The sequence below is a fragment of the Somniosus microcephalus genome, chromosome 14 (assembly GCF_052327205.1).
Source record: "Somniosus microcephalus isolate GS21.2 chromosome 14, FLI_Smic_1.0, whole genome shotgun sequence".
NCBI classification, from domain to species: Eukaryota; Metazoa; Chordata; class Chondrichthyes; order Squaliformes; family Somniosidae; genus Somniosus; species Somniosus microcephalus.
In genome coordinates this window covers 106339214-106363275 of record NC_141000.1, presented here as the reverse complement: position 1 = coordinate 106363275, position 24062 = coordinate 106339214, and the positions used below count along the sequence as shown (strand labels likewise).

The following is a 24062-nucleotide window of genomic DNA, read 5'->3' as shown; positions in this document are numbered from 1 at the left end:
ACAGTAAAACTTACCTTTGGGTTCCTCTTTGGCTGGACGGCCAGCTGATACTGTGCGGGGAAGATTGCAGCGTCCACAGCGACGGTGGGAACAAGTGCTAAGTCATTCCCCACCATTTTCGGGACACTACTGCCCAGTTCCTTCTGGGGCAGAAGCCTCAAAACCTACTCGTGAATTTTTCCGGTTATTAAAGAATTCCGGATGATTAAGTGCCGTTTAAACAAGAGTTTACTGTAATGAACCACTTGGTGACAGGAATAAGGTATCTCAAAGCCCTACTGCAGAGATTCACTGAACCACCCTTTGGGGCAGTTGCATCTTTCTAGACTGACATTTCACTGCAAGGTCCAGACTTATTTGCAGCAGCAAACAATGTATAGCTCATTTACAAACTGATCAGTGCACATTGAGAAACACAACAGCAGCCAGAAAAGATGCAACATTTCCAATCAAATTTCACTTTGTTCTGGTGTGCTTTAAAAAAAATATATATAGCAGCAAAGTAAAACAAATCTAAGCAGTGGAGCCCACAGGTTAATGGTTTAAAAGGAATAGTTGCTCTCTCTCTCTCTGTAACTGTCTCTTTGACTTACACTCACTACTCTAACAGGTCAACAGGTGTAAAGGAGGCCAGAAGCAGGAAAGGTGGCAGCAAAGTTGTTCCAAAAGCAGGGAGAGGGGCTATAAACAACTGCTTACTGAGGCTACCCAGCCCAGGCTGGGAGTGAGGTCAGGAGTGGGAACCCTGCTGCATCAATGGGTGGAGCTGGAGGTGGCTCATGCGGTGCAGATCATCCCATACATCATTTTGTCAATGGTTGTGCCACATGAACCATCCGACCTATAGAAACACTTTCTGCCACTGTCATCTTGCACCTTGGACAAATGGTATATTTGACCCCGCTCCCCCGCCCCCCCCCACCCCGACTTCTGTTACATTCATCTTCAGAAGTTTGCAGAAAACCAGTTTTAACAATGTTCTGAAGAAAAAGCACACTGATGTTTCGATGTTGCAAGGGTTAAACAATCAGACCAAATCAGAGGGGCATGCAGACACTCACTCTCTTTTCCCCATCTCACTATACTAAAAATCTCAATACGGATAATTTGGTACATTGTTCTAAAAGAAACCCACAATGTGATTACAACAAAGAACATACAGCATGGAAACAACATCAGAATCATACAGCACAGGAGGCTGCTATTCGGCCCATCGTGTCTGTGCCGGCTCTTTGAAGGAGCTATCCAATTAGTCCCACTCCCCTGTTTTTTACCCACAGCCCTGCAATTTTTTCCCCTTCGAGTATTTATCCAATTCCCTTTTAAAAGTTACCATTGAATCTGGTTCCACCACCTTTTCAGGCAATGCATCCCAGATCATCATAACTAGCTGGGTTAAAAAAAAACTGTAGTCAATAGGTTTACTCAAATACATTAGAGCAGCAGCATGTGTCAACATAGAATTGAAACGTCACAACACGCAGTGAAGTACTTTCAGCATTATGCCACATAATGACAACGCACTGGAACACCCACATAATGAACTCCTGCCCGTTGGACTACAGGTGTAACCCCACAACTAAGCTGCCGTGCTGTGCAGAATGTCACGCACCTGTCCCAAAGAGATGGAGGGAATAGTGAGCATCACAGTCAACTGCTTGCATAATCTTTGAACAATAAGAGGCCGGAGACCAGACTACCTCAGCCGACTGTGGGACATGAGTGACCAGCGGACACTTAGATATTTATGGATCCAAAAAAAAAGGGTTTCCATTCGAGAATAACATTTTCAAAAATGCCAAAAAACTAAAATGATAGTATGCTAAGGGCCTGGTGCAGAATACACTGTAGCAGCAGCAGCAGCTATTTGGTCCTTATTGTCCTGGCCAATGTTTATCCTTCAACCAACATCACAAATAGATTTTCTGGTCATTATCTCATGGCTGTTTGTGGGAACTTGCTGCGCGCAAGTTGGCCACCACGTTTCCATTACAATACTTCATCGGCTTTAAAGTGCTTTGGGACATCTGGGTATCGTGAAAGGCGCAATATGAATGCAAGTTCTTTTTTCATAATCAAAATAAGAAACTTCAAAAACACCTAAATGACATCGGGGACGGACTATCGCAACACGCAATGACTACTTCTTGTGATGCAAGAAAACTAACTAAAAAGGGAAATCGAATTATCAGTGAAATGGAGAACCATTTTATAGCACTGAGAAAAGTTTGATAAATAATGCCGACTTACCAGTGGAATGACTTCCATTAGGAACACCAGCAGACAACAAAGTTCTTGGACAGTTGGAGGAGCACTTGGACCTTCCTCCACTGTGTGGCGCATCGGTTGAGATTTGTTCCTGTGGATCACAAAGCATCGTCCATGATTCCTCACATAATTTTAAAACAGTGGCACACATTTCATAAGTGGGAGCTTCAAACCGTTGTATAGTATATTCGTCTTCACAGTCACACAAGTTACAGGATGGTGGTTATAAAAAGAGAATGAACATGAACACCAACCACTGGGAGAGTAATGACAAACATCAGAGTTTGAAAGAAGTGTTAAAGTACTTTATAAATGTACGTCTTCCTTTCCAATCTGCAACCAAAAGTTGTCTGGGAGAAACCCCCACCCCCCACAAGGGCAACACAGAAAATAAACATTGTAAAGAAAAAGAATGACACACGTGGTCTGTAAACAATTTCACTCCAATATTTTCAATGCTTCACAGTAGAAACATTCCTTTACCCTACATCATCTCAATACAGCCACTCAACAACTTGCATTCATTCAATCCCTACATCAGTCCTACACTGGCTCCTTGCCACTAATTCCATCCACCCCACCTCCCCGGTTTGCAACCTTGCTGAACTTTCGATCCTAAACTGAGCTTCAGATCCCACGTGCCTTCCATTATAAAGACCACTTGTTTCCACCTCCGATACATTGCTTTTGCCCCTACCTCTGCCCAATAGCCATTGAAACCGTTACTCATGCCTTGGTCACCTCTAGCTTCGACTACTCCAACATCATTTATCAAAAACATGCCAAGGCGTTTCACCGATGGGTGCAAGGAAAACAGATACAGAGTCAGAAGGGGACAGAATAGGAGATGTAACTTAAAGTTTGGTCAAAGAAATGGGTTTCAAATAGGTTTTTTTTTTTTTTAAAATAAAGAGGAGACAACAGGTGGATTGGTTTAAGGTGGAAATTCCAGAAAGACAGACCCAGGTGGCTGAAGCCTGTAACACCAATGGTGGGGTGAAGGGAGGGAATGCACCAAAGTCTAGAATCAGAAGCATTGTGTTCGGGGGTGGGGGAAGAGAATACAGGGCTGAAGGAGATCGTAGAGATAGGTTGCTGCAAGACCATGGAAGAATTTTAAAATGAATGTATTGGGGACAGGGAATCTATGCAAGTCAGCAAGGACTGGGCAGTGGGAATGTGGGATTTAGGACAGGATACCTGTGGCAGAGTTTTGGACAAGTTGAAGTTTATGTAGGATGAGAGGCCAACAATGGCAGCTGGAGGTGACAAAGGCATGAGCAATGGTTTCAATGCCAAAAGGGAGGGGTAGGGGCAAAAACAGGCAATGATTCGAAGGTGGAAGCAAGTGGTCTTTAGGATGGAAAGCACATGGGGTCTGAAGAATGGCTCAAGATCAAACAGGGCACCAAGGTTGCAAACAGTCTGGCTCAGCCAGAGACAGTGGTTGGGTAGGGTGATGGAATCAGTGACTTGGAACCAGCAGAGGACTGCCGCCTCCTAGATCATGACCCCACCACCAAACATCAAGCTATTGTTTCCCAGCCTGTCAATGACCTCATCTCCTCTGGAGAGCTTCCATCCACTGCCTCCAACCTCTGTCCCCCAACCCTGCGCAGCCCACTTCTACCTCATTCCCAAGATCCACAAACAGGACTGCCCTGGTAGACCCAATGTTTCAGCCTATTGCCCCACGGATCTGATTTCTTCCCATCTTGACTATTTCTTCTCCCCTTATCCAGTCTCTTCCCACCTACATCCCCAACTCTGCCGACCCCCTCGGCCACTAACAGTTTCCTGGCCCTAACCGTCCCTTATTTTACCATGGGCCTCCAATCTTTCTACACCTCCATCCCACACCAGGACAGCCTGAGGGCTCTCTGCTTCTTCCTTTAATGGAGACCCAACCAGTCCTCATCCACCACCACCTTCCTCCGCCTGGCTGAACTTGTTCTCACATTGAACAACTTTTCCTTTGACGCCACTCTCTACCTCCAAATAAAAAAAAGTGTTGTTATGGGAACCCATATGGGTCCTAGCCATGCCTGCCTTTTCGTGGGATATGTGAAACATTCTTTGTTCAAGTCCTACTCCGGTCCCCTCCCTCGCCTCTTTTTCCGGTACATTGATGACCATCGGTGCCGTATCCTGCTCTCACCGCAAACTAGAAAATTTCAACGGCTTTGCTTCCAATTTCCACCCTTCCCGCGCCTTCACATGGTCCATCTCATTACTACATCCCACTGTAAACCTTACAGCAGAGTGTAAATGGAGACCGAAAAAGTGCCGCACAATACAAGGCTAATATTATTTTTGCCACATGAATATTGTACACTCCAGCGTTACCTGATGCAGTCTTCAAAAAGCCTAGTTAAGTAATCCCACAGGTAGTCCGTGCTTAGCGAGCTGATCAGCACGTTCACGGTCTTTATTACTTCTGATGCATTTTTATTTTCTTTCATTTTGCTGGGGAGGGAAAAATAAAGAATTGCATTCATTCACGATTCCGATCGGTCTGCAGAATCAACTGACAGAAGTAATCAGGAAACTGCTCAGGAGAACTAAAAGAAAAAAAAGGATAAAAGACAATATTAAAAAGAAATGGCAAGCGTGTCAATATATTTGCAGCAAGCAGGTGAAAAAGAGCGCAAGGCTCTCAAGAATGTAAAGATCCAAGGATGGTAAAAATGAAGCCACCAAAGGGTAGCAAATCTAAACTCAAGTAAACTTTTTTCCTGTGTTCAAATAAATGGAGAACAGCAATTTCCTAAAAATGCTAGACAGAGTTTGAATATATTACACAGATAGATAGAGATATATAATTTAAAAAATATATAAAAAATATATGTACTCACATACATAAATATATATATTAAAAAAGAGACTGACAGACAGACAGTGACAGAATGAAGACATTTTATCATTTTAATCTTTCAGTTTTGTATTAAAGTTTATCCATTCATATTCTAGCAGAAGCATCATCTATACCTTATGAGCAGACTTTCATTCTGGCTTGCCTGGACATCTGAATCGAGCATTTCTTTGCAGATGGAGTAAAAAGCTCTGATCACTTCAAGGAGCAAATCCCCAACGACCGGGGGGCCTACGAGAGGGACACATGATTAACTGCAGTGACCAGCAGTCTGCTCTAGTCACACCGTAACAGGTCAAAAGGTAAAGAAGTCTTGACCCCAATCAGGACTCATTTTCCCATTTCTTCCACCTCCGTTGCAATCCCAACCCACCGAGAAACCCTCACCACATACCTCGCAATGAAACAAATGTTATTTCCTCTTTACCAATATTGCCAATCCACTTACTTTCTTGCCTTTTCTATCCCTCCTAAATATATTACATCACGATATGAGTATTTTCCATTCTTGTCCAGTTTGCAGCCAGATTGCTGTTAATGCTATTCAGTCTAGATCTTCCGATAAAATAACTGCTTTAAGTACCCCGGTTTACTTCTCACACTCTGTACATTGCAACACATGCATTTTAACCATTTTTTTGGTCTAAACCACCCCATCTTTACTTCAGTCTTTGAGTATTATGCTCATCGATGTCTCCCATCAGCATCAGATGGTTGTTTTTAATTTTCCCAGCTTCCTCTCTTTCCTAGTTTGAATAACTTGTCACTTCCATGTTTAATTGGTCTACCATTACATTTGCATCATCTCGGTCAGATGTAGCCCAACCTTGCGGAATTGCTCCCAGCTGTCCTAGAACCGATGCCAGTGCCCGACAAAGTGGAATACCTCTTCCTGACATCACACCTTTAGCAATTCATGGATTGCCCTCATTTTCCTATACGTCTCTATTCTAGTACATGGCTGGGGATGTAATTCTGAGATTACCACCCATAAAGTCCTGCTCCTTGCACAATCGTTTCCAGTCTATGTGATATGTCCCTTACCCTACCAGCTGGGAGGCAAAGCATCTGGAATTGTCTGTCTAGAATGCAATAGATTGCATCAGCCCCTCTAACTATTGAATCCTCTCTCACGACTGCCTTTCTAGCTGTGTTGCTAATCTTCCTCCCTTGAGCCATTTCTTGTTTGGTTCTATTGATTTTGCACCAATTTCTAATAAAAATCATTCAACGTTCAATGGAACAGTCCCTTCAAATGAAGGTATAATGTATAAATCATTTTCTAGTTTACCTAACTCAGGTTTATCAAGTAGACTTATCAGAATACGGAAAGGCTTTTGGTGTGCTTGAGGTCCATGTTCCTGATCTGGCTCAGGGTTCACCCGTTGCAAAGTTCTTATCAATGCCTACAGATAAAAACACATTGCTTACATGTAGAAATTAACACTTCTTCATCCTCAGTAATACAATTTCAGGAGCAAGTCGAACAAAGATGATTGAGAAAAGTTAGTCCTTGAAGAGTTGTTTCACAGTGGCATCACTTGGAGCTAATCCAGCCTGCACCTTGATTTGGGAAGTACAAGGTACATGCATTTCCCCTTCCTTGGCATCGATGAGGAACAACCACCTCTTCGAACACCTCCATGACCCCCCCCCTTCGCAAGGGGGTGTGAAGCACACCAAAATATTGCTAATTGTCGCTTCCCTCCAAGGCTACAATGACATGACCCTTAAACTGTACTCCTGCCCAAACACATACACTTGCACTGAATTGCTGTACATATTTGTGTATGTCACAGTATGACTGTACAAGCACTATGCCAACACCTCGTCCCATTATTTGATGTTATGTAAATACATGTTCACTGCTACTGTAGAAGAATTACCACTTTGTTTATCATAGCTTAAAAAATAACTTTCAAATAAAGTAATTACACGGTTTACGTTCTGATTTGGGTCCTGTTGTTTTGTAACTACACGCAGGCAAAGCGTGAACCCAAATTTGACAGCATCACATTAAGAATAATTTTCCTTAAATGTACTCACTCGAACCAGCAAGTCCCTGGAATGTTTGTCAAAATAAGCCCTGGCTTGATCTTCAGGAGAAGTGGAGGAGTCTTGGTCTGCAGTCACGATGCCTCCTTTGATATCCGTCCCTAAAAAGATCAACATGAGTCTGTTTGCGTTCACAATAATGAACATACAAAAAACATTTGCAATTAAACCTTCATTTTATTGGCTGGTTGGTATAACGGGGACTATGTTGAAAAGAGTCGCTGTAATCAGAAATATAATTTGAATAATGATGCAGCAGTTTCTGAAAAAGGTAGATGCAAGTATTAAAAAAATAATTCCATGCCGATAATATGTAGCTGGATGTTGATAATTTCAACAATTTAAGACTAGTTAACATGTGCACTTGTGTCATATAAAGGTGATCCTAAAGTGATACAAAAGGATTTTAAACTTAACTAATGCTTATAGAATAAAAGATGGATGTCAATGAATTACAAGATCACGTTCAATTGGGGAGTTTTAGAAGACGTCATAAAACCATGACAGTCAGAAACGAGAATTATTAATGTGCTTCAAGGTCAGACTCCCTCCATTTTTCTCCCCATTCCCTGATCTCCCCAGGCCACTCACCAATCAATGCCTAGCACTATGCCTCAGCTGTGAGGCAATCATTTAAATCTTTCTTTTGAACTTTCAGTGACATGCCAGGCTTCCACACAATGTTACCCTGAATTGGCTGGCAGGAGATACAAGAGTGTGGCTCAGGGGATGACGTTTCTTCCAATTTCCCCCCCTATCCCCATGATAAAGAACCAAAAGTCTGCTGTACATTTCTCCACAACAGAGTCTGGGAACTCGTGTGGAGGATCACCGGTCCAAATCCATGTTTTAACATTCCACGGCACAGTAATGCAGTGAGCTGCTGCTTGACTGGATTGCGGTTTCATAATTGGATGACAGCCACTCGGTCGCCTTTTCATGCTGCAGCTACTGACTCTAGATTTCTCTCCAAACGCAGATTATCGGTTTCGCCTCGGGAAGGAAGAAATCAAACCAGTGGAGAAATTAACCCAGACTACTCTCTCACACCCGCCAGTGGTAACCTACAATCACCTGGCTGCCCTCACAGTGAAGGAAAGAAATATGCTAAAGGAGAAATGAATAAAAAAAGGAGATACTTTATATATATATATAAAAAAAAAAAAAAAAAAATCCCAGCATGAAAAATTAAATGAAGATACAAGTGTTTCTTTTATATACCCAAGAGCCATGCATATAGACGTCTGTTCAAGGACATGTCTCTCCTCAGGATGGTGTGGAGAGCAGCAGAGAGAACGTGCACCATTTCTGCCCTGGTCATTGGGATGACACAGTTATTTGGGTCCTTGAATAAAAAGTAGAAGAATCGTCAACTACAAATGTTAGTGTAAAAAACGCACACCGTCAGTCATGTCATTCCGAAGCGCAAACCACTTTGTTGTTGCACTTCAAAAACATGTATAATTTATGACATTTTAATTAACAAAATAAAAATCCTTCAGAAACACTTTTAATGTTGATTAGAAACAAAGAAATTAAATTTATATAGCACTTTATCATGTCCTCAGAACATCCCAAAGTGCTTTCCAACTGACATTTACTCCAAGTGCCTTCGTTGTTGTTCTGCAGGCAAATGTGGCAGCCAATTTGTGCAAAGCAAGATCCCACAAACAGTCAATGGATGAAATCAATGAATCACCAGATAATCTGTTTTTGGTAGCATTGGTTGAAGGAGCCCAGAACACTGGGAGGCCTCCTCGCCCTTCTTTGCACAGTGCCGAAGGAGCTTTTATGGCCATCTGAGCAGGCAGATGGAGCCTCTGTTTAAGGTCTCATCTGAAAGACAGAACCTATGACAAAGGAGCATCAACTCAGCAGTGAACAGCCCAGATCATGTGCCTAAATCCACAGTGGGGCCTGAACCACAGCTTCCGACCCAACTCAGCCAAGCTGACTCTTTAGTACACAGAACTGGAATTAAACAATTGTTTCATCAGATTTATTCTTTGAAAATAAGAGCAATGTATATTTTAGCACAAAGTTCACAAACAATGATATTATTGCCCAGTGTACAACTGATTGAGGCAGCAGAGTGAATCCTCCTTCACTGTATTTACTGCAACAAATCACATCCAGTCACAAATGTCTGATGAACATTCAAAATAAAAAGGTTTGAAACTAAAATAAACAGGCAACACAATGTGCTACTTGGTTTATGTCAATGCCACTGGGCTATGTAAGAAAACAATGGGCCTGAATTTGCGGTCGGGGGCTTCCTGCGGGCGAATGCCTCCAACTGGCAAAAAAATCTACGAATTTAACCTTCTGCCTCGGGATCCACGGAGACTCGCGCTCCTGGGACTCCCCAGGTACCCCAGGGGTGCAGCCCAACCAATGACAGAAGGTAATCCCCATTCATGCTTATGGAGATTCCGTATGTACAGAAACTCCATAAGCATGAATGGGAATACCCCAAAAAATACACGTACACTTCAAATAAATAAAAAAAATTGCATATTTAAAATTAATTAAAATGGCATTTAATATTTAAAACAAAAATTTAAGTTTTTGAAAAATAAATTTACATGTTTTAAAGGGGCTAAAAATAAACTTACCTTATTTAGAATCATAGAATGGTTACAGCACAGAAGGAGGCCATTTAGCCCATCGAGCCCGTGCCGGTTCTCTGCAAGAGCACCTCAGCTAGTCCCACGCCCCCCGGCCTTTCCCCGTAGCCCTGCAAAATGTTTTCCTTCAGGTATTTATCCAATTCCCTTTTGAAAGCCACGATTGAGTCTGCCTCCACCACCCTTTCAGGCAGTGCATTCCAGATCCTAACCACTCGCTGCGTAACAAAGGTTTTCCTCATGTCGCCTTTGGTTCTTCTGCCAATCACCTTAAATCTGTGTCCTCTGGTTTTTGACCTTTCCACCAATGGGAACAGTTAAAGAACGTAAGAAATAGGAGCAGGAGTAGGCCATTCGGCCCCTCGAGCCTGCCCCGCCATTCAATAAGATCATGGCTGATCTGATCTTGGCCTCAACTCCACTTTCCCGCCCAATTCCCATAACCTTCAACTCCCCTGTAGGTCACATATATGTCCATCTCCACCTTGAATATATTCAATGACTCAGCCTCCACAGCTCTCTGGGGTAGAGAATTCCAAAGATTCATGACCCTCAGAAGAAATTCCTCCTCATCCCCCCTTATCCTGAAACTATGCCCCCTAGTTCTAGATTCCCCCACGAGGGGAAACATCCTCTCTGCATCTACCCAGTCGAGCCCCCTCAGTATCTTTTATGTTTCAATAAGATCACCTCTCATTCTTCTAAACTCCAATGAGTATAGGCCCAACCTGCACAACCTTTCTTCATAAGACAACCCCTTCACCTCAGGAATTAACCTAGTGAACCTTCTCTGAACTGCCTCCAATGCAAGTATATCCTTCCTTAAATAAGGAGACCAAAACTCCACGCAGTACTCTAGGTGTGGTCTCACCAGTGCCCTGTACAGTTGTAGCAAGACTTCTCTACTTTTATACTCCACCCCCCCTTGCAATAAAGGCCAACATTCCATTTGCCTTCCTAATTATTTGCTGTACCTGCATGCTAACTTTTTGTGTTTCATGTACGAGGACCCCCAGATCCCTCTGTACTGCAGCATTTTGTAGTCTCTCTCCATTTAAATAATAATTTGCTTTTTTATTCTTTCTACCAGAGTGGATAACCTCACATTTTCCCACATTATACTCCATATGCCAAATTTTTGCCCACTCACCTAACCTATCTATATCCTTTTACAGACTCTCTGTATCCTCCTCACAACTTGCTTTCCCACCTATCTTTATCAGCAGCAAATTTGACTACAGTACACTCGGTCCCTTCATCCAAGTCATTAATATATCCATGCGAATATATTACCCCCAAACCCATGAGCTCTCATCTTGTGCAGTAACCTTTTATGTAGCACCTTATCGAATGCCTTCTGGAAATCCAAATACACTACATCTACTGGTTCCCCTTTATCCACCCTGCTCGTTACATCCTCAAAGAATTCTAGTAAATTTGTCAAACACGATTTCCCTTTCATAAAACCATGTTGACTCTGCTTGATTGTATTATGATTTTCTAAATGTCCTGCTATTACCTCCTTAATAATGGATTCCAGCATTTTCCCAATGACAGATGTTAGGTTAACTGGCCTATAGTTTCCTGTTTTCTGCCTCCCCCCTTGCTTGAATATGGGCGTTACATTTGCAGTTTTCCAATTTGCTGGGACCTCTGCAGAATCCAGGGGATTTTGGTAGATTACAACCAATGCATCCACTATCTCTTCAGCCACTTCTTTTAAGATGTAGGCCATCAGGTCCAGGGGATTTGTCAGCCTTTAGTCCCATTAGTTTGCCTAGTACTTTTTCTCTAGTGATAGTCATTGTTTTAAGTTCCTACCTCCCTATAGCCCCTTGCTTATCAATTATTATTGGGATGCTTTTCGTGTCTTCTACCGTGAAGACCGGTACAAAATATTTGTTCAAAGTCTCTGCCATTTCCCTGTTTCCCATTATTAATTCCCAAGTCTCATCCTCTAAGGGACCAACGTTTACTTTAGCTACTCTCTTCCTTTTTATACAGCTGTAGAAGCTCTTACTGTCTGTTTTATATTTTTTGCTAGTTTTCTTTCATAATCTATCGTCTCCCTCTATTTTTTTTTTAGTCATCCTTAGCTGGTTTCTAAAAATTTCCCAATCCTCTGGCCTACCACTAATCTTCATTGTACGCCTTTTCTTTCAATTTGATACCATCCTTAACTTCCTTAGTTAGCCACGGATGGTTCATCCTTCTCAGAGTCTTTCTTTCTCACTGGAATAAACCTTTACCGAGAGTTATGAAATATCTCCTCAAATGTCTGTCACTGCTTATCTACCATCTTTCCCTTTAATCTATTTTCCCAGTCCACTTTAGCCAACTCTGTCTTCATACCTTTGTAATTGCCTTTATTTAAGTTTAGGACACTAGTTTCAGACCCAAGTTTCTCACCCTCAAACTGAATTTGAAATTCTATCATGCTATGATCACTCTTCCCTAGAGAGTCCTTTACTATGAGATCATTAATTAATCCTGTCTCATTGCACATCACCAGATCTAAAATAGCCTTCTCCCTGGTTGGTTCCACAATGTATTGTTCTAAGAAACCATCCCGAATACATTCTATGAACTCGTCCTCAAGACTACCCTTATAAATTGGACAAATCAAATTGGCATGAAGATTAAAATCGCCCATGATTATCGCAGTACCTTTCTTACAAGCCCTGATTATTTCTTGCTTTATACTCTGTCCTACAGTGTAGCTACTGTTAGGAGGCCTACAGACTACTCCCACCAGTGACTTCTTTCCCTTACTATTTCTTATCTCCACCCAAACTGATTCTACATCTTGATCTTCTGAGCCAATATCATTTTTCACCACTGCACTGCTCTCATCCTTTATTAATAGAGCTACCCCACCTCCTTTTCCTTTCTGTCTATCCTTCCGAAATGTCAAATACCCCAGAATGTTCAGTTCCCAGCCTTGGTCACCTTGCAACCACGTCTCTGCAATGGCCATCAGATGATAGCAATTTATTTCTATTTGTGCGGTCATCTCATCTATCTTGTTTCACAGGTATAAATTATTGATAAAATTTTATTTTTGTTTTTTTAAAACTCTTACACTGGGAAAAGCAGGCCTTACGCCCGCTTTTACCAGACAAAAGAATTTCATGGGCAATCACTGCCCAACTTGCCGCCCGCGGATGCCTTTTTCCACCGGGGATGCGGATCATCTGCCAAGAAAATTCTTGACAGATTGCAAGTTACGGGTTTTAGCGCATGCCTAAACCCGGAGCTTGCGAGGCCCTTAGGGGCGCGTACACACCCGTAAGGGTCGGAAAATACGGCCCAGTGCCTACACTCCAGGAAGCTCCATGAATCTACTGGTCATCTTGGTCATTTGGCACGGTTGACATCAAACTCTTCGGCACAAATCTGAGCTGGATTGAAATCCAGGTTTCAGAGGTGAAAGGACAGCGTTCTATACAACTCTGTCAACCTATCACTGCGGCAGCACTTGTCCAATATGGTGCATAACTCACACTTTAATGCAGGGCATTTCTTTTATAAGCGACCAGCCCCAAAGTGCAACTTATGCACCAATGCTACCAACCATTTACCATTCAGCTACTGAGAGTAACAGTCAAGGGTGATGCAATACGTTAAGCTTGAAAATGTCACACATACAGTTGCCAATCACATTTGCTGTGACTTGCTGTTCTCCCCCCAAGTTAATCTGCTTTGTTTTCTTTCCAATAATTCTAGAGAGTCAAACAGCCATTGCAATGAGTTTTTAGCAGATTTAAAAAAAGATATGCTAAATACATACCAGGCACGTGCAGAGAGGGAAAAAGTAAAATAGAATTTCTAAAGTGTTCCGTTGCACAAGAACATTAGAATCCTGCACCGAGGCACACAGCCCAGTCACCTAGAAAACAAAATAAATGTCAATGAATTATCGATCACCTGAGAGTCCGATTTCCCCCCCCCGCCACTTATTGGCCCTGTTTTATTTTGCCTCTCCCAGGAGACTAGATGGGTGCTAGGGCGTAGCAAGTGTCTAGTCATGATGCAGCAGCCATTGGGAGCATGGGGTAGGCTTGATGGACCAGCTGGTCTTTTCCTGCCCTCCATTTTTGTGTGTTTCTACGTTCGTATCAACAGGGTCATGTGTGCACACCCCACCCCTTCCTCCCCCCACCAAGATTTAAAAAAGGTGTACACAACATTCTGGACCCCAATTCCCCACCCCACCACTTTTTAGTGACTGTATTGAGGTTGAGAAAAATTAAGACAATCCTGTTTAGTTGTACACCACCGATATTGAACACCTGCAAAACCTCTTTGGTTCATTTCTTTCAAACTTATATTTAAGTAATTTTTTTTTGTACTCATCAAAGAGAGACATTTTTGACCATTGTTATGAAGTACCCAGGCTAGGTACTGCACAGGCCAGATGCAAAGAAGATGCACTCTGCTCCAACAACGCCCCTCTGAGCCCTAACCTCAAAGGCACACTGCTGCACCAATGTGAAATCCTTCCATTTCCCCACAGCAGCCAATCTCATGGCTTTACTGTCAGAGACAGTTAATTTAGTGTTAAATTACAGGCATTGCTATAACAAGGGCCTGTGACCTCCAGGAATTGAGTTTTAGAGAAGGCCCAATCTCACTGGGGTAGACTTTTGTCTTCACTGTCACGCAAGCTTTACAGAACCTGCCTGATTCTCAGTCCATTCATTTCGGAGATGAATTGCAGTGTTTGCACTGCTGCACGAGCCGAGGTCAGCGGACTTCCTAAACTCCTCCAATATAAAAACTTGCTGCCAATTCTAGCAAAGAACTTCCGTTGGAGTCCACTCCTTCCCCCACCTGCCGAGGATAGCATGGCCAAAAGAAACAAAAAAGGAACAAAAACAAAATATAGAAACAAACCAGGGTTGGATTACATTAATAGACTTACCGCAAGACGGGGGTCTGTGCCAAACATATACTTCTGCTCTTTTCCGTGCACAGACCTATTAATGTGGTTGACAACAAAGAGCGAAGCGGGGAGGCGTATGGAAGGACTGACCAGGACACTGCCCCACAGAGCTCCATAGAATACCTCCTGGCCCACCACCAGAATCAGCTTCTGCAGCAAGATGTCCGTTCTTCATTTAATAAACAAAGAAAAAAAAAGCAGCTTAAAACGTTTGATTTCAACACAAATTAAAATGCCAACACCGTGTAGATTTCACGGCAGTGATCCAAACAAGAGGTTCGGATCTTGTAAAACACAAAGCTTGAGCGACTTCTTTGCCAGTTGAATGCTATGAATGGGCTAAAGCAGTAATCCACGAAGCAGCTTTTGTTAAAACCCCCGCTACTTTTTCTGGTTTTGCTTTGTATATTTTAAGGGGGTGGGGGGTTATTTTAGTTTCCAGCATCTTTTCTACATGTGCCTGTCTCATGGTGTCAGCAGGAAGTCCCCTCAATTTTCACGGTCAGGCCTCAATACAACTGGCGAGTTGACTGGGAAAGCAGTGAATCCAGCCACCTGAACGAATCTCCACCCAAAGCCAGGACAGGCAGACCTCCAGTGTTCAGTGTTCAGTCAGCAGGACATTTTCTTCACACTTTCGTCCTGCGACTGCCCCCAATTAACACCAAAAGCCAGGGTAACGAGAGAAAAATAACTCTAGGACCTCAACATTGCTTTGGATGGTGAATCACAGAGGAATTCGTCATTCTTGCAAAAAAACACAAGGTGCTTGTTCAGAACTCTCTTGCTTATTCAATAATTATCAAACCAAAGAAATTCTCTGTTTACACACGATGGGTACAAACAAAAGTTGTTTTAAAAGCTTAAAATAGGAATGAAAGAAAAGTGCATTTTCAGAGGACTAAAAAGGATCATCAGCAGATAACAATGTTCTCAGAGCTGTGGGGGGAGAAGTAGCTGATTGCACGACTAGCATCTCAGATGTCAGTGCAGAAACCAAGGCCTGAATTTTCTGGGTGGTCAGCGGGTGTGATTGGTGGCAGGTCGGGTGGGAAATGTTGATATTTTTGACAGCGGGTCAGGAACCCGCTGTCAACTCACTTCCACGCACCTTTCCCAATGTCGGGTCTGTCAGCGCTGAGCAGACCCAACAGGCGACCCAATCCAGGTAGTTAGTGGCTTGTTTTGAGCCACTTAAGAATGATTTTCAGCTTACCTTTTGCATTTGACAACTTGCCCACTGGACCACGTCCGTCAAGCTGAGGCAGGAGTTCAGTGGCCATTGAATCAACTGTTGAGTTGACAGCTTCAAATGTGAAGTAAAAGCTCCCACCTTAGAGATATCTTCCCTCAGCCACATGCTGTTCCTCACTGCATTTCCACAACAGATTCACCATGCTGCAAGTCTTTACACAAGTCTCCATCCAATCTGACCTCATTGCCTCTCTCACCATTAACAGATCGCTTCTGTCATCTCTACTTCACCTTCCATCTACTCCATCAGCATGGGTGCCCTTTATACACTTAGAATCCCACCACGATCAGTCTCAACACCAGCAACACCAATCAACTTCTCCGCAATCAACTGATGCTGCACAGGACAGAGACCTGACCACATTGCTGCCCAGGATGTCCTCACCATGGCCAGATTTACTTCACTTGACACTGTACACCCTGGCTGCCACATAATGCGCCAGGTTGGCACCACCCCACACCAACACCATAAAGCATCCCTACAATGCCCAAGCCATTCCTTCCACACTCATCACCATTGCGGGGGGGGGGGGGTTACCGTGATGTCGCACCATTCCCTGCAACTCACTAAGCCACTTCCAAAGGTGCACACAAATCTGTCCAACAACACAGTGTTGAAAACAAAATGTTTGGCACCACTAACAGAAACTTTACATGAACATTGCATAAAACACCCAAGCGGCTACCCTTGTGTGTTGTTAGTTCATATGACTGCACTAGGTTGAAGGCGAGTGTGAGGGGTGGTTAGTGAGATGGGGATGTGATAATATAGATAGAGAGGGATGGGTGAAGCTGCAAGGTAAGTTGGTGAGAGTAAGGATGTGCAAGAGTAGGGTAGGGAAGGCAGAGTGATGGGGATGTGATGAGGGGCACAGCAGGGTGAGGTTGAGTGTGGCTTTGTACTAACGTTTCGTGATCTACTGAGATCATTGAAACATTTGTGGTACTGCACCCAGGTCCTCCTGACCACATCCCTGCTTGTGTCCTCCTGTGCAATGTGCAACCAGGCTGTGTTGATCTCCTGGAGAGGTCTCTTCCGCCCATGGGAAGGGAAGAGAACCTCCCTGCGTGCTGTGACTCCCTCCATGTGCACATGGAGGGAGTCATGGGAAAGCCTGGGTGCAGGCCTGTGCCTTTGTGCAGTGCTGGTCAGTGTTTGCAGCACCTCAATGCTGTGGAATACTGACAGCACAAATGTCAAAATAAATTAGCACATGGTCCCTGTAAGGAAACCAAATGGTGTCGCGTCAGCAAATGGTGTCGCGTCAGCAAATGGTGTCGCGCCAGCAAATGGTGTCGCGCCAGCAAATGGTGTCGCGCCAGCAAATGGTGTCGCGTCATCAAATGGTGTCACCAGACCTGCTTCCTCTAATTGGCTGGGAAACGTGCTGGGCGGGCTTAACAAACCCCATCAAGGGAAATTCATTTCGGACAGCAGGATGTAGCCAGCAGCGGGGTCATGACCTGTCACCGACGGCACCCGCCCCAGACCCGCCGAGGTCAGCAAAATCGCGGCCCAAGTATTTTTATTTAGGTCACTGAGTCATAAGTGGCAGCGTCATTGCTAGGGAAACACTGGATGCGCAGCGCAAGATTTGTTCTGCACCTGGGTGAAGGGAAGACAAATGTTAAGAGTTTCCAGAGTGAGTATCTTCAGTTATACCTGTATGTCGAATAAAACCTGATATTATTGGCTACAAAATGCAGCCTAGATGAATTTAGTCACCTAAACCTTGACATTGTCCTAAATATTAGCAAGTTATCTGTATATTTGCACCCAATTACAACTTCATTAAGAGGGATATTGGGCTGTGGACACCACTTCTCCCCTTTCACGACATCATTTCAGAGACAATTGCCATCACAGAAGAGGGGGAGATCTACACAAAACCCAAAGCAGCAATTATAATGCCTATCACCTGGTAAAAAGCAGTGCCTGGGTGTCACCCGTTATAACAATACTTTAGCGTTGAGACAATTCTGTAGAATACATGTCCTTTTGACAGGACCTGCGGATGAATTCACGATTTTCCAATTACTCAACATTACCTGCTTAATGGAACACCAACACATCTAAAGGATTTATTTGCATAAAATATTGGCCTTCAGATCGACTGTATATCGCAAGAGTTTGTTCTCCTGATTATAACCAGCACTAACCACAATGCCCATTCGTGTCAGCGCCGAAATCAACATCCTTTTACAAAATTTGCGATCATTCCGCCTATTCTCTCCCAATAGTAGGGTCTGACGACTCGCGCTGCGGTTCCACAGACAGTCAAATCCTTCGTCACCTCACCAAAATGGCCATTCTTCACCTCCAAGCGAGATTGGCAACTTATTCCACTGTACTTGAAATTCTCACAAAAGCACTTTTCCGCAGGGTTCGGAGTTGCAATCAGAATTAATAACCCGGTCGGATTTCTTTTCCTCCCTTCCCGAGCCTGGGGGCAATGTGGCTAACTGCAGCATCCCTAGTTCTACCCTAACTGAGGTCAGTTAACTCAGCACAAAGCAGGAACTGAAAATGAGGCGTCCAGTCTTTTGTGGTACAACACCACACAATACAGCACATTCAACCACTGAGCCAACAACAGAGCTGGATTTTACTATTTGAGATAATAAATTAAAATCTGTTGGGAATTTAAATGCTTCTTGGCTTTGTACATTGTGTCCTTCCCAGATAGGGTTGGACCCATTCCTGGAGGTTCGGTCACATGACATTCGGCAGAGTCTGCAAATGTTAATGCATTTACTGAACGGCCTGATGTCGGCTTCAAACTCAGGAACATTACAGATTACTCATACAAGTCTATCAGGGTTGGAAATTCTAAATAAAGTAATTTAGTGCTGTGCATTCATCAGTGCTGGGATTACACCATGATTGCAAGTCCCAAATAAGTTACTACTCCAGCGCTGATCTCATTGAAACATATAACATACATGATTCTGAAGGGATTGACAGGGTAGATGCTGAGAGGTTGTTTCCCCTGGCTAGAGAATCTATACTAGGGGGCATAGTCTCAGGATAAGGGGTCGGCCATTTAAGACTGAGATGAGGAGGAATTTCTTCACTCAGAGGGTTGTGAATCTTTGGAATTCTCCAACCCAAAGGGCTGGGGATGCAGAGTCGCCAAGATGGATAGATTTTTGGACTCCAGAAGAATCCGGGGATCGGGCGGGAAAGTGGAGTTGTGTTCGAAGATCAGTCACGATCTTACTGAATGGTGGAGCGGGCTCGAGGTGCCAAATGGCCTACTCCTGCTCCTATTTCTTATGTTCATATGAAGAATGCACAGCACTAAACTGCTTTACTTCGAATTATTGTAACACTTGACAGATGCCAGCTCTCACGAGACCTAATCTTAAGCCCCCTCGGGCGTTTTATTACATTAAAGGTGCTATATAAATATATAAGTTGTTGCTGTAAGCAGTAGTAATCTACTTTAGTTGACCCTAGATATTTCTTAAATCCCAGTTTCTCAAACTTCAATAAATCGTAAGGCGGAACAGCAGACCCCTAACCTCTCTGGGCTGGAGACACCAGCAATTTCTATAACAAGGAGCAAGGGAGCATCAGACACCGAGTTTCCAATCTTAATTGAACGAATGATTTCTTTTAATTTTTATTTGGTGTTTAGAGATCCGAGTTATCAGGAAAGACTGGAGAAATGTGGATTTTTTCAGCTGTATAAGAAAATGCATGAGAAGTGTTGTGTGGATTATTTTAATTCTACCTAATATGATTAAATATTGAATGGTACCCTACATAGAAACAGCATCAGCAAGCTGCCTGCAGCTGTGGAACTGTATTTCATCAAAGACTTCTTTCCTAATCTAACTGCCATCAGCCAAATTTCCGACTGGTCTCTTGCATGGCAAATATAGGAGGAGAGAACAAGAGGCCAGTTTCATTTTAATTTGAAGAGATACACTGGAGGAGGAAGATGTACACTATCTATCACAAGAATGTCATGTGTAAGGAATGTAGGAAGTCACACAACACCAGGTTATAGTCCAACAGCTTTATCCGAAATCACAAGCTTTCGGAGCGCTGCTCCTTCGTCAGGTGAAGTGAAGAGTTGCATATAGGCACAGCATATATAGACAGAGAGTACTGCCAGATGATTACAGGTAATCTTTCTAACTGCCCTTTATCACACCTCGGCAGAGAGATAATCACAGCAATCAAAGGCGTGAATGGTGTCCAAACAGGTCAGTCAGGAAAACATTACATCAAAGAACAATGAGGTGGCGTCACAAGGGGTCAAATGTTGCAGATGCTAGGGTCTGTATGAAAAACAAAAAACTATTTTTTTGCTGGAAATCACAGCAGGTCCGGCCGCATCCGTGTAGAGCGAACAAGCCTTGTTCTCTCTACACAGATGCGGCCGGACCTGCTGTGATTGCCAGCAAAAAAAGTTTTTTGTTTGTTTTTTGTTTTTCATACAGACCCCAGCATCTGCAACATTTGACCCCTTGTGACCCCACCTCATTGTTCTTTGATGTAATGTTTTCCTGACTGACCTGTTTGGACACCATTCACGCCTTTGATTGCTGTGATTATTTCTCTGCCGAGGTGTGATAAAGGGCAGTTAGAAAGATTACCTGTAATCATCTGGCAGTATTCTCTGACTATATATGCTGTGCCTATATGCAACTCTTCACTTCACCTGACGAAGGAGCAGCGCTCCGAAAGCTTGTGATTTCAAATAAAGTTGTTGGACTATAACCTGGTGTTGTGAGACTTCTTACATTTGTCCACCCCAGTCCAACACCAGCATCTCCACATCATGTGTAAGGAATATAATGATTTCACGACAAAGTGCCAAATATTCTCTCAAACTAAACTCTGATGATTGGCACATGATAAATTAAGGCAAGATATTGAAGTAAATTTTGTGGCCCGGGAACAAAGGAATTATTGGAATGCTCACAGTTAGCATGTTCTAGCAGCAGAATCCCCTTTGTAATTTCAGCTTCAGGCATTCCTAGATCAAATGTTGCAAATCCTGGTTGGACTAATGCTTTAATAATAAAAATTAAGCCCTCTGGACTTGGATTCAGATCCAGCCCAGACTGATGAGAAACTTCCCCGTAAAACCCCTCTACTCAACCCAATGATGTGCCTCAGTCCACATCCTCCAAAGAGTTCTCCCCATTGGATTAGTGTAACATTCTTCCATTTCGTCTGACTGAGGCGGCTAGGTTAGGGGTGGTCTTGCGCTGTGCACCGATGCTGACTGGGAATTGGGCCAAGGTTGCTCAAACTAATTTTACAAAGGGCACTTATTTCGCACAAGACTCTTACAGCTGTCAGAGGAGATGTTTCTCATCAGTTTGGGCTGAATCTGAATCTAAGTCCAGAGGACTTCAATTTTATTATTAAAGCGCTAGTCCAACCAGGATTTCTATAGCTAGTCATTAACTGATTTAATAATTCGATGAAATGCAGCTCCTTTAAAGCCCTGCACCGCAACCCAATTCTTTTCTGAACTGAACCCATAAAGTTGAAATACAACACATCAGTTTCCAAAGAGCTTAAAGCAGCAAGAAATGGATGAAATAACTATCACATTCAAACAGCAGTAATTCACCTCACCTCTCATAAACCTCGGATCCCTCCTCCAGCCCTGGGAGCAGTCCCGTGATGAACGCCTGCAGGCTGGGATTTAAGGATTTGTGTAGAGGGAGGTAGTATTTCTCGTACAGCCCAAGCAGCACTGGCTTCACAGACATCGCTGCATTGCCCAGCAAGGGAAACAGGCCCGAGCTACAAGAGAGAGGCAAAAAAAAAATCTTGTTAAACTTGGCTGAGCTATGCATCACTGTGCACGACAAAGAGTAAATGCAGAGAGGGAGTACATGCTTTTGAAGTGGATATAGGTCCTTGGGTGCAACATACACTCCCCATTTACAGTGCTCCACTGTCCACAGCGTTTCCTTAATAAGATGCCAGTAATTTTGTTTACAATCATGATGCCTGTCCAATCAAATCTAAATAAAATTTCTATTGCTACAAATCTGCAGGCTGCATTAGTGTTAAAATTTATCTCAATACCAAATAAGCACTTCCAACAATTAGCTCAAAAACTGATCATGAATTGGAGAAAAGAAAATCTGCTGCACCTGTAAAAGAACAAGTCCTTGGCCAGCCATTTGGTTCCGATTATCTTAAATATGATTTCGTAAGTTTCCAGTGCCTTCAGGTGAACACCAATGGGAAGTGCCGGATGCAAGCACTGCGCAAGTCTTTTGCCAATGGTCAGACGCTTTGGTAGGAGGGAGTATTTCAGATTGCTCTGGAGCGCCTGCAGATACAGAAGTTGATTGAATATTAACAGCAACATTTTGAAAATTTAAGAAAGGTAGCAAATTCTCAGCTCACAAATTCAAAGTACAGGTTAACATCTCAAATTTCCCCAAACAGCATGCCTTCAGTAGCTAAAATATCACTTGGGCAAAGGACAGCAGGGAGAAGGCAAGGCTAGGTATTAATTCATTTCTTCCTCTCCTCCCCCGCCGCCCAAGCAAATGGTACAGAAATTATAAAGAGGAGGCATGTTGATAAAATTGAACGCAAATTTAATTAAAGGGTGTGGGGCACAGCACGGACAGCAAGTTTTTCCAACATCTACAAGGCCCAAGTCAGGAGTGTGATGGAATACTCTCCACTTGCCTGGATGAGTGCAGCTCCAACAACACTCAAGAAGCTCGACACCATCCAGGACAAAGCAGCCCGCTTGATTGGCACCCCATCCATCACCTTAAACATTCACTCCCTCCACCACCGGCGTACCATGGCTGCAGTGTGTACCATCTACAAGATGCACTGCAGTAACTCGCCAAGGATTCTTCGGCAGCACCTCCCAAACCTGCGACCTCTACCACCTAGAAGGACAAGGGCAGCAGGCGCATGGGAACACCACCGCCTCCAAGATCCCCTCCAAGTCACACACCATCCTGACTTGGAAGTATATCGCCGTTCCTTCATCGTCGCTGGGTCAAAATCCTAGAACTCCCTCCCTAACAGCACTGTGGGAGTACCTTCACCACACGGACTGCAGCGGTTCAAGAAAGCAGCTCACCACCACCTTCTCAAGGGCAATTAGGGATGGGCAATAAATGCTGGCCTTGTCAGCGACGCCCATATCCCATAAACAAATTTTTTAAAAATTGGTCAGAATAAGAGAATAGTTGTTAAGAATTTTTTGGAATGGTCGGATATGAACAGTGGTGTCCTCTGGTGCGAGTGTTACGACCACTGCTTTTTAGGAAGCATTATTAGCTATGAAAAGGGCTGTAAGCAAATCCACACTCACTTTTGGCAAGGGAAGTCATTTCCATTTTAACTCTGGATGTTTTGGAAACTGTGAAATAAAGATGCAGAGTTTCTAATTTGTGATCAGCTGAAATTTCTTGCTTTTCTCACACGGCAGAGTGTGAATTACAGCCAGGCACAGCCTGCTGTATAGCTCCAGTCTTGCCAGCTGAACTTAGTACTCTACATAAAGTGCCAGTAACTAGGTAATAATCTCCAAAAGTAAAAAGGTAATATGTAAATTAGCTACTATTTAAACATTAATGGTGGCCCTGTTCTGAACCTTTTAAGTACATAATACCCCATTCAGCGACATGAACAGAACTGGGAATAGTGAAGTGGCTCCAGATTAAAGCAGCAACCTTATCAGCTGTGTCAGAGCGAGGGTTGGTAGCAACCAGTCTTTACAAACACACAAGGGAGCCCTTTAAACTCAAAAAATATCACCCAGAAAAGAAATCAGTACCAATATTTCTGTTCTATATTTACATTCAAATAATTTTATTAACTTCACTGAATCCTTTCTGAAAATTCATATAATTAAGCCCACTGAAGTATCTTCATCCTCTAATATAGCCGTTTCCTCAAAAGAATTCCAGTAGAATCAGGAGACAGGACTTATTGCTTGAAACGGTCTCTCTAATATTACAAAGCCGCTTCAAGTAGAAGCACTTCTGTGGTATGCTCGAGTTACAACTGCGGAATCCACGCCACTTGTAT

The 24062-nt window shown here is 43.3% G+C and overlaps 1 protein-coding gene across 4 annotated transcripts in view; it reads right to left on the bottom strand.

Annotated features, from left to right (window-relative positions):
- dop1b (DOP1 leucine zipper like protein B) overlaps window positions 1-24062 on the bottom strand; it is a 168609-nt gene that overhangs the window by 61978 nt on the left and 82569 nt on the right. For all 4 annotated transcript variants that reach the window (XM_086007130.1, XM_086007132.1, XM_086007129.1 and 1 more), the window contains exons 3-12: window positions 22151-22332; window positions 21624-21794; window positions 14747-14936; window positions 13613-13711; window positions 8417-8540; window positions 7187-7296; window positions 6432-6546; window positions 5257-5371; window positions 4615-4734; window positions 2251-2359 (exon numbers count right to left, since the gene is read on the bottom strand). In XM_086007130.1, the coding sequence (XP_085863256.1) occupies window positions 2251-2359; window positions 4615-4734; window positions 5257-5371; window positions 6432-6546; window positions 7187-7296; window positions 8417-8540; window positions 13613-13711; window positions 14747-14936; window positions 21624-21794; window positions 22151-22332 (1335 nt within the window). The remainder of the gene's footprint in view (window positions 1-2250; window positions 2360-4614; window positions 4735-5256; window positions 5372-6431; window positions 6547-7186; window positions 7297-8416; window positions 8541-13612; window positions 13712-14746; window positions 14937-21623; window positions 21795-22150; window positions 22333-24062) is intronic.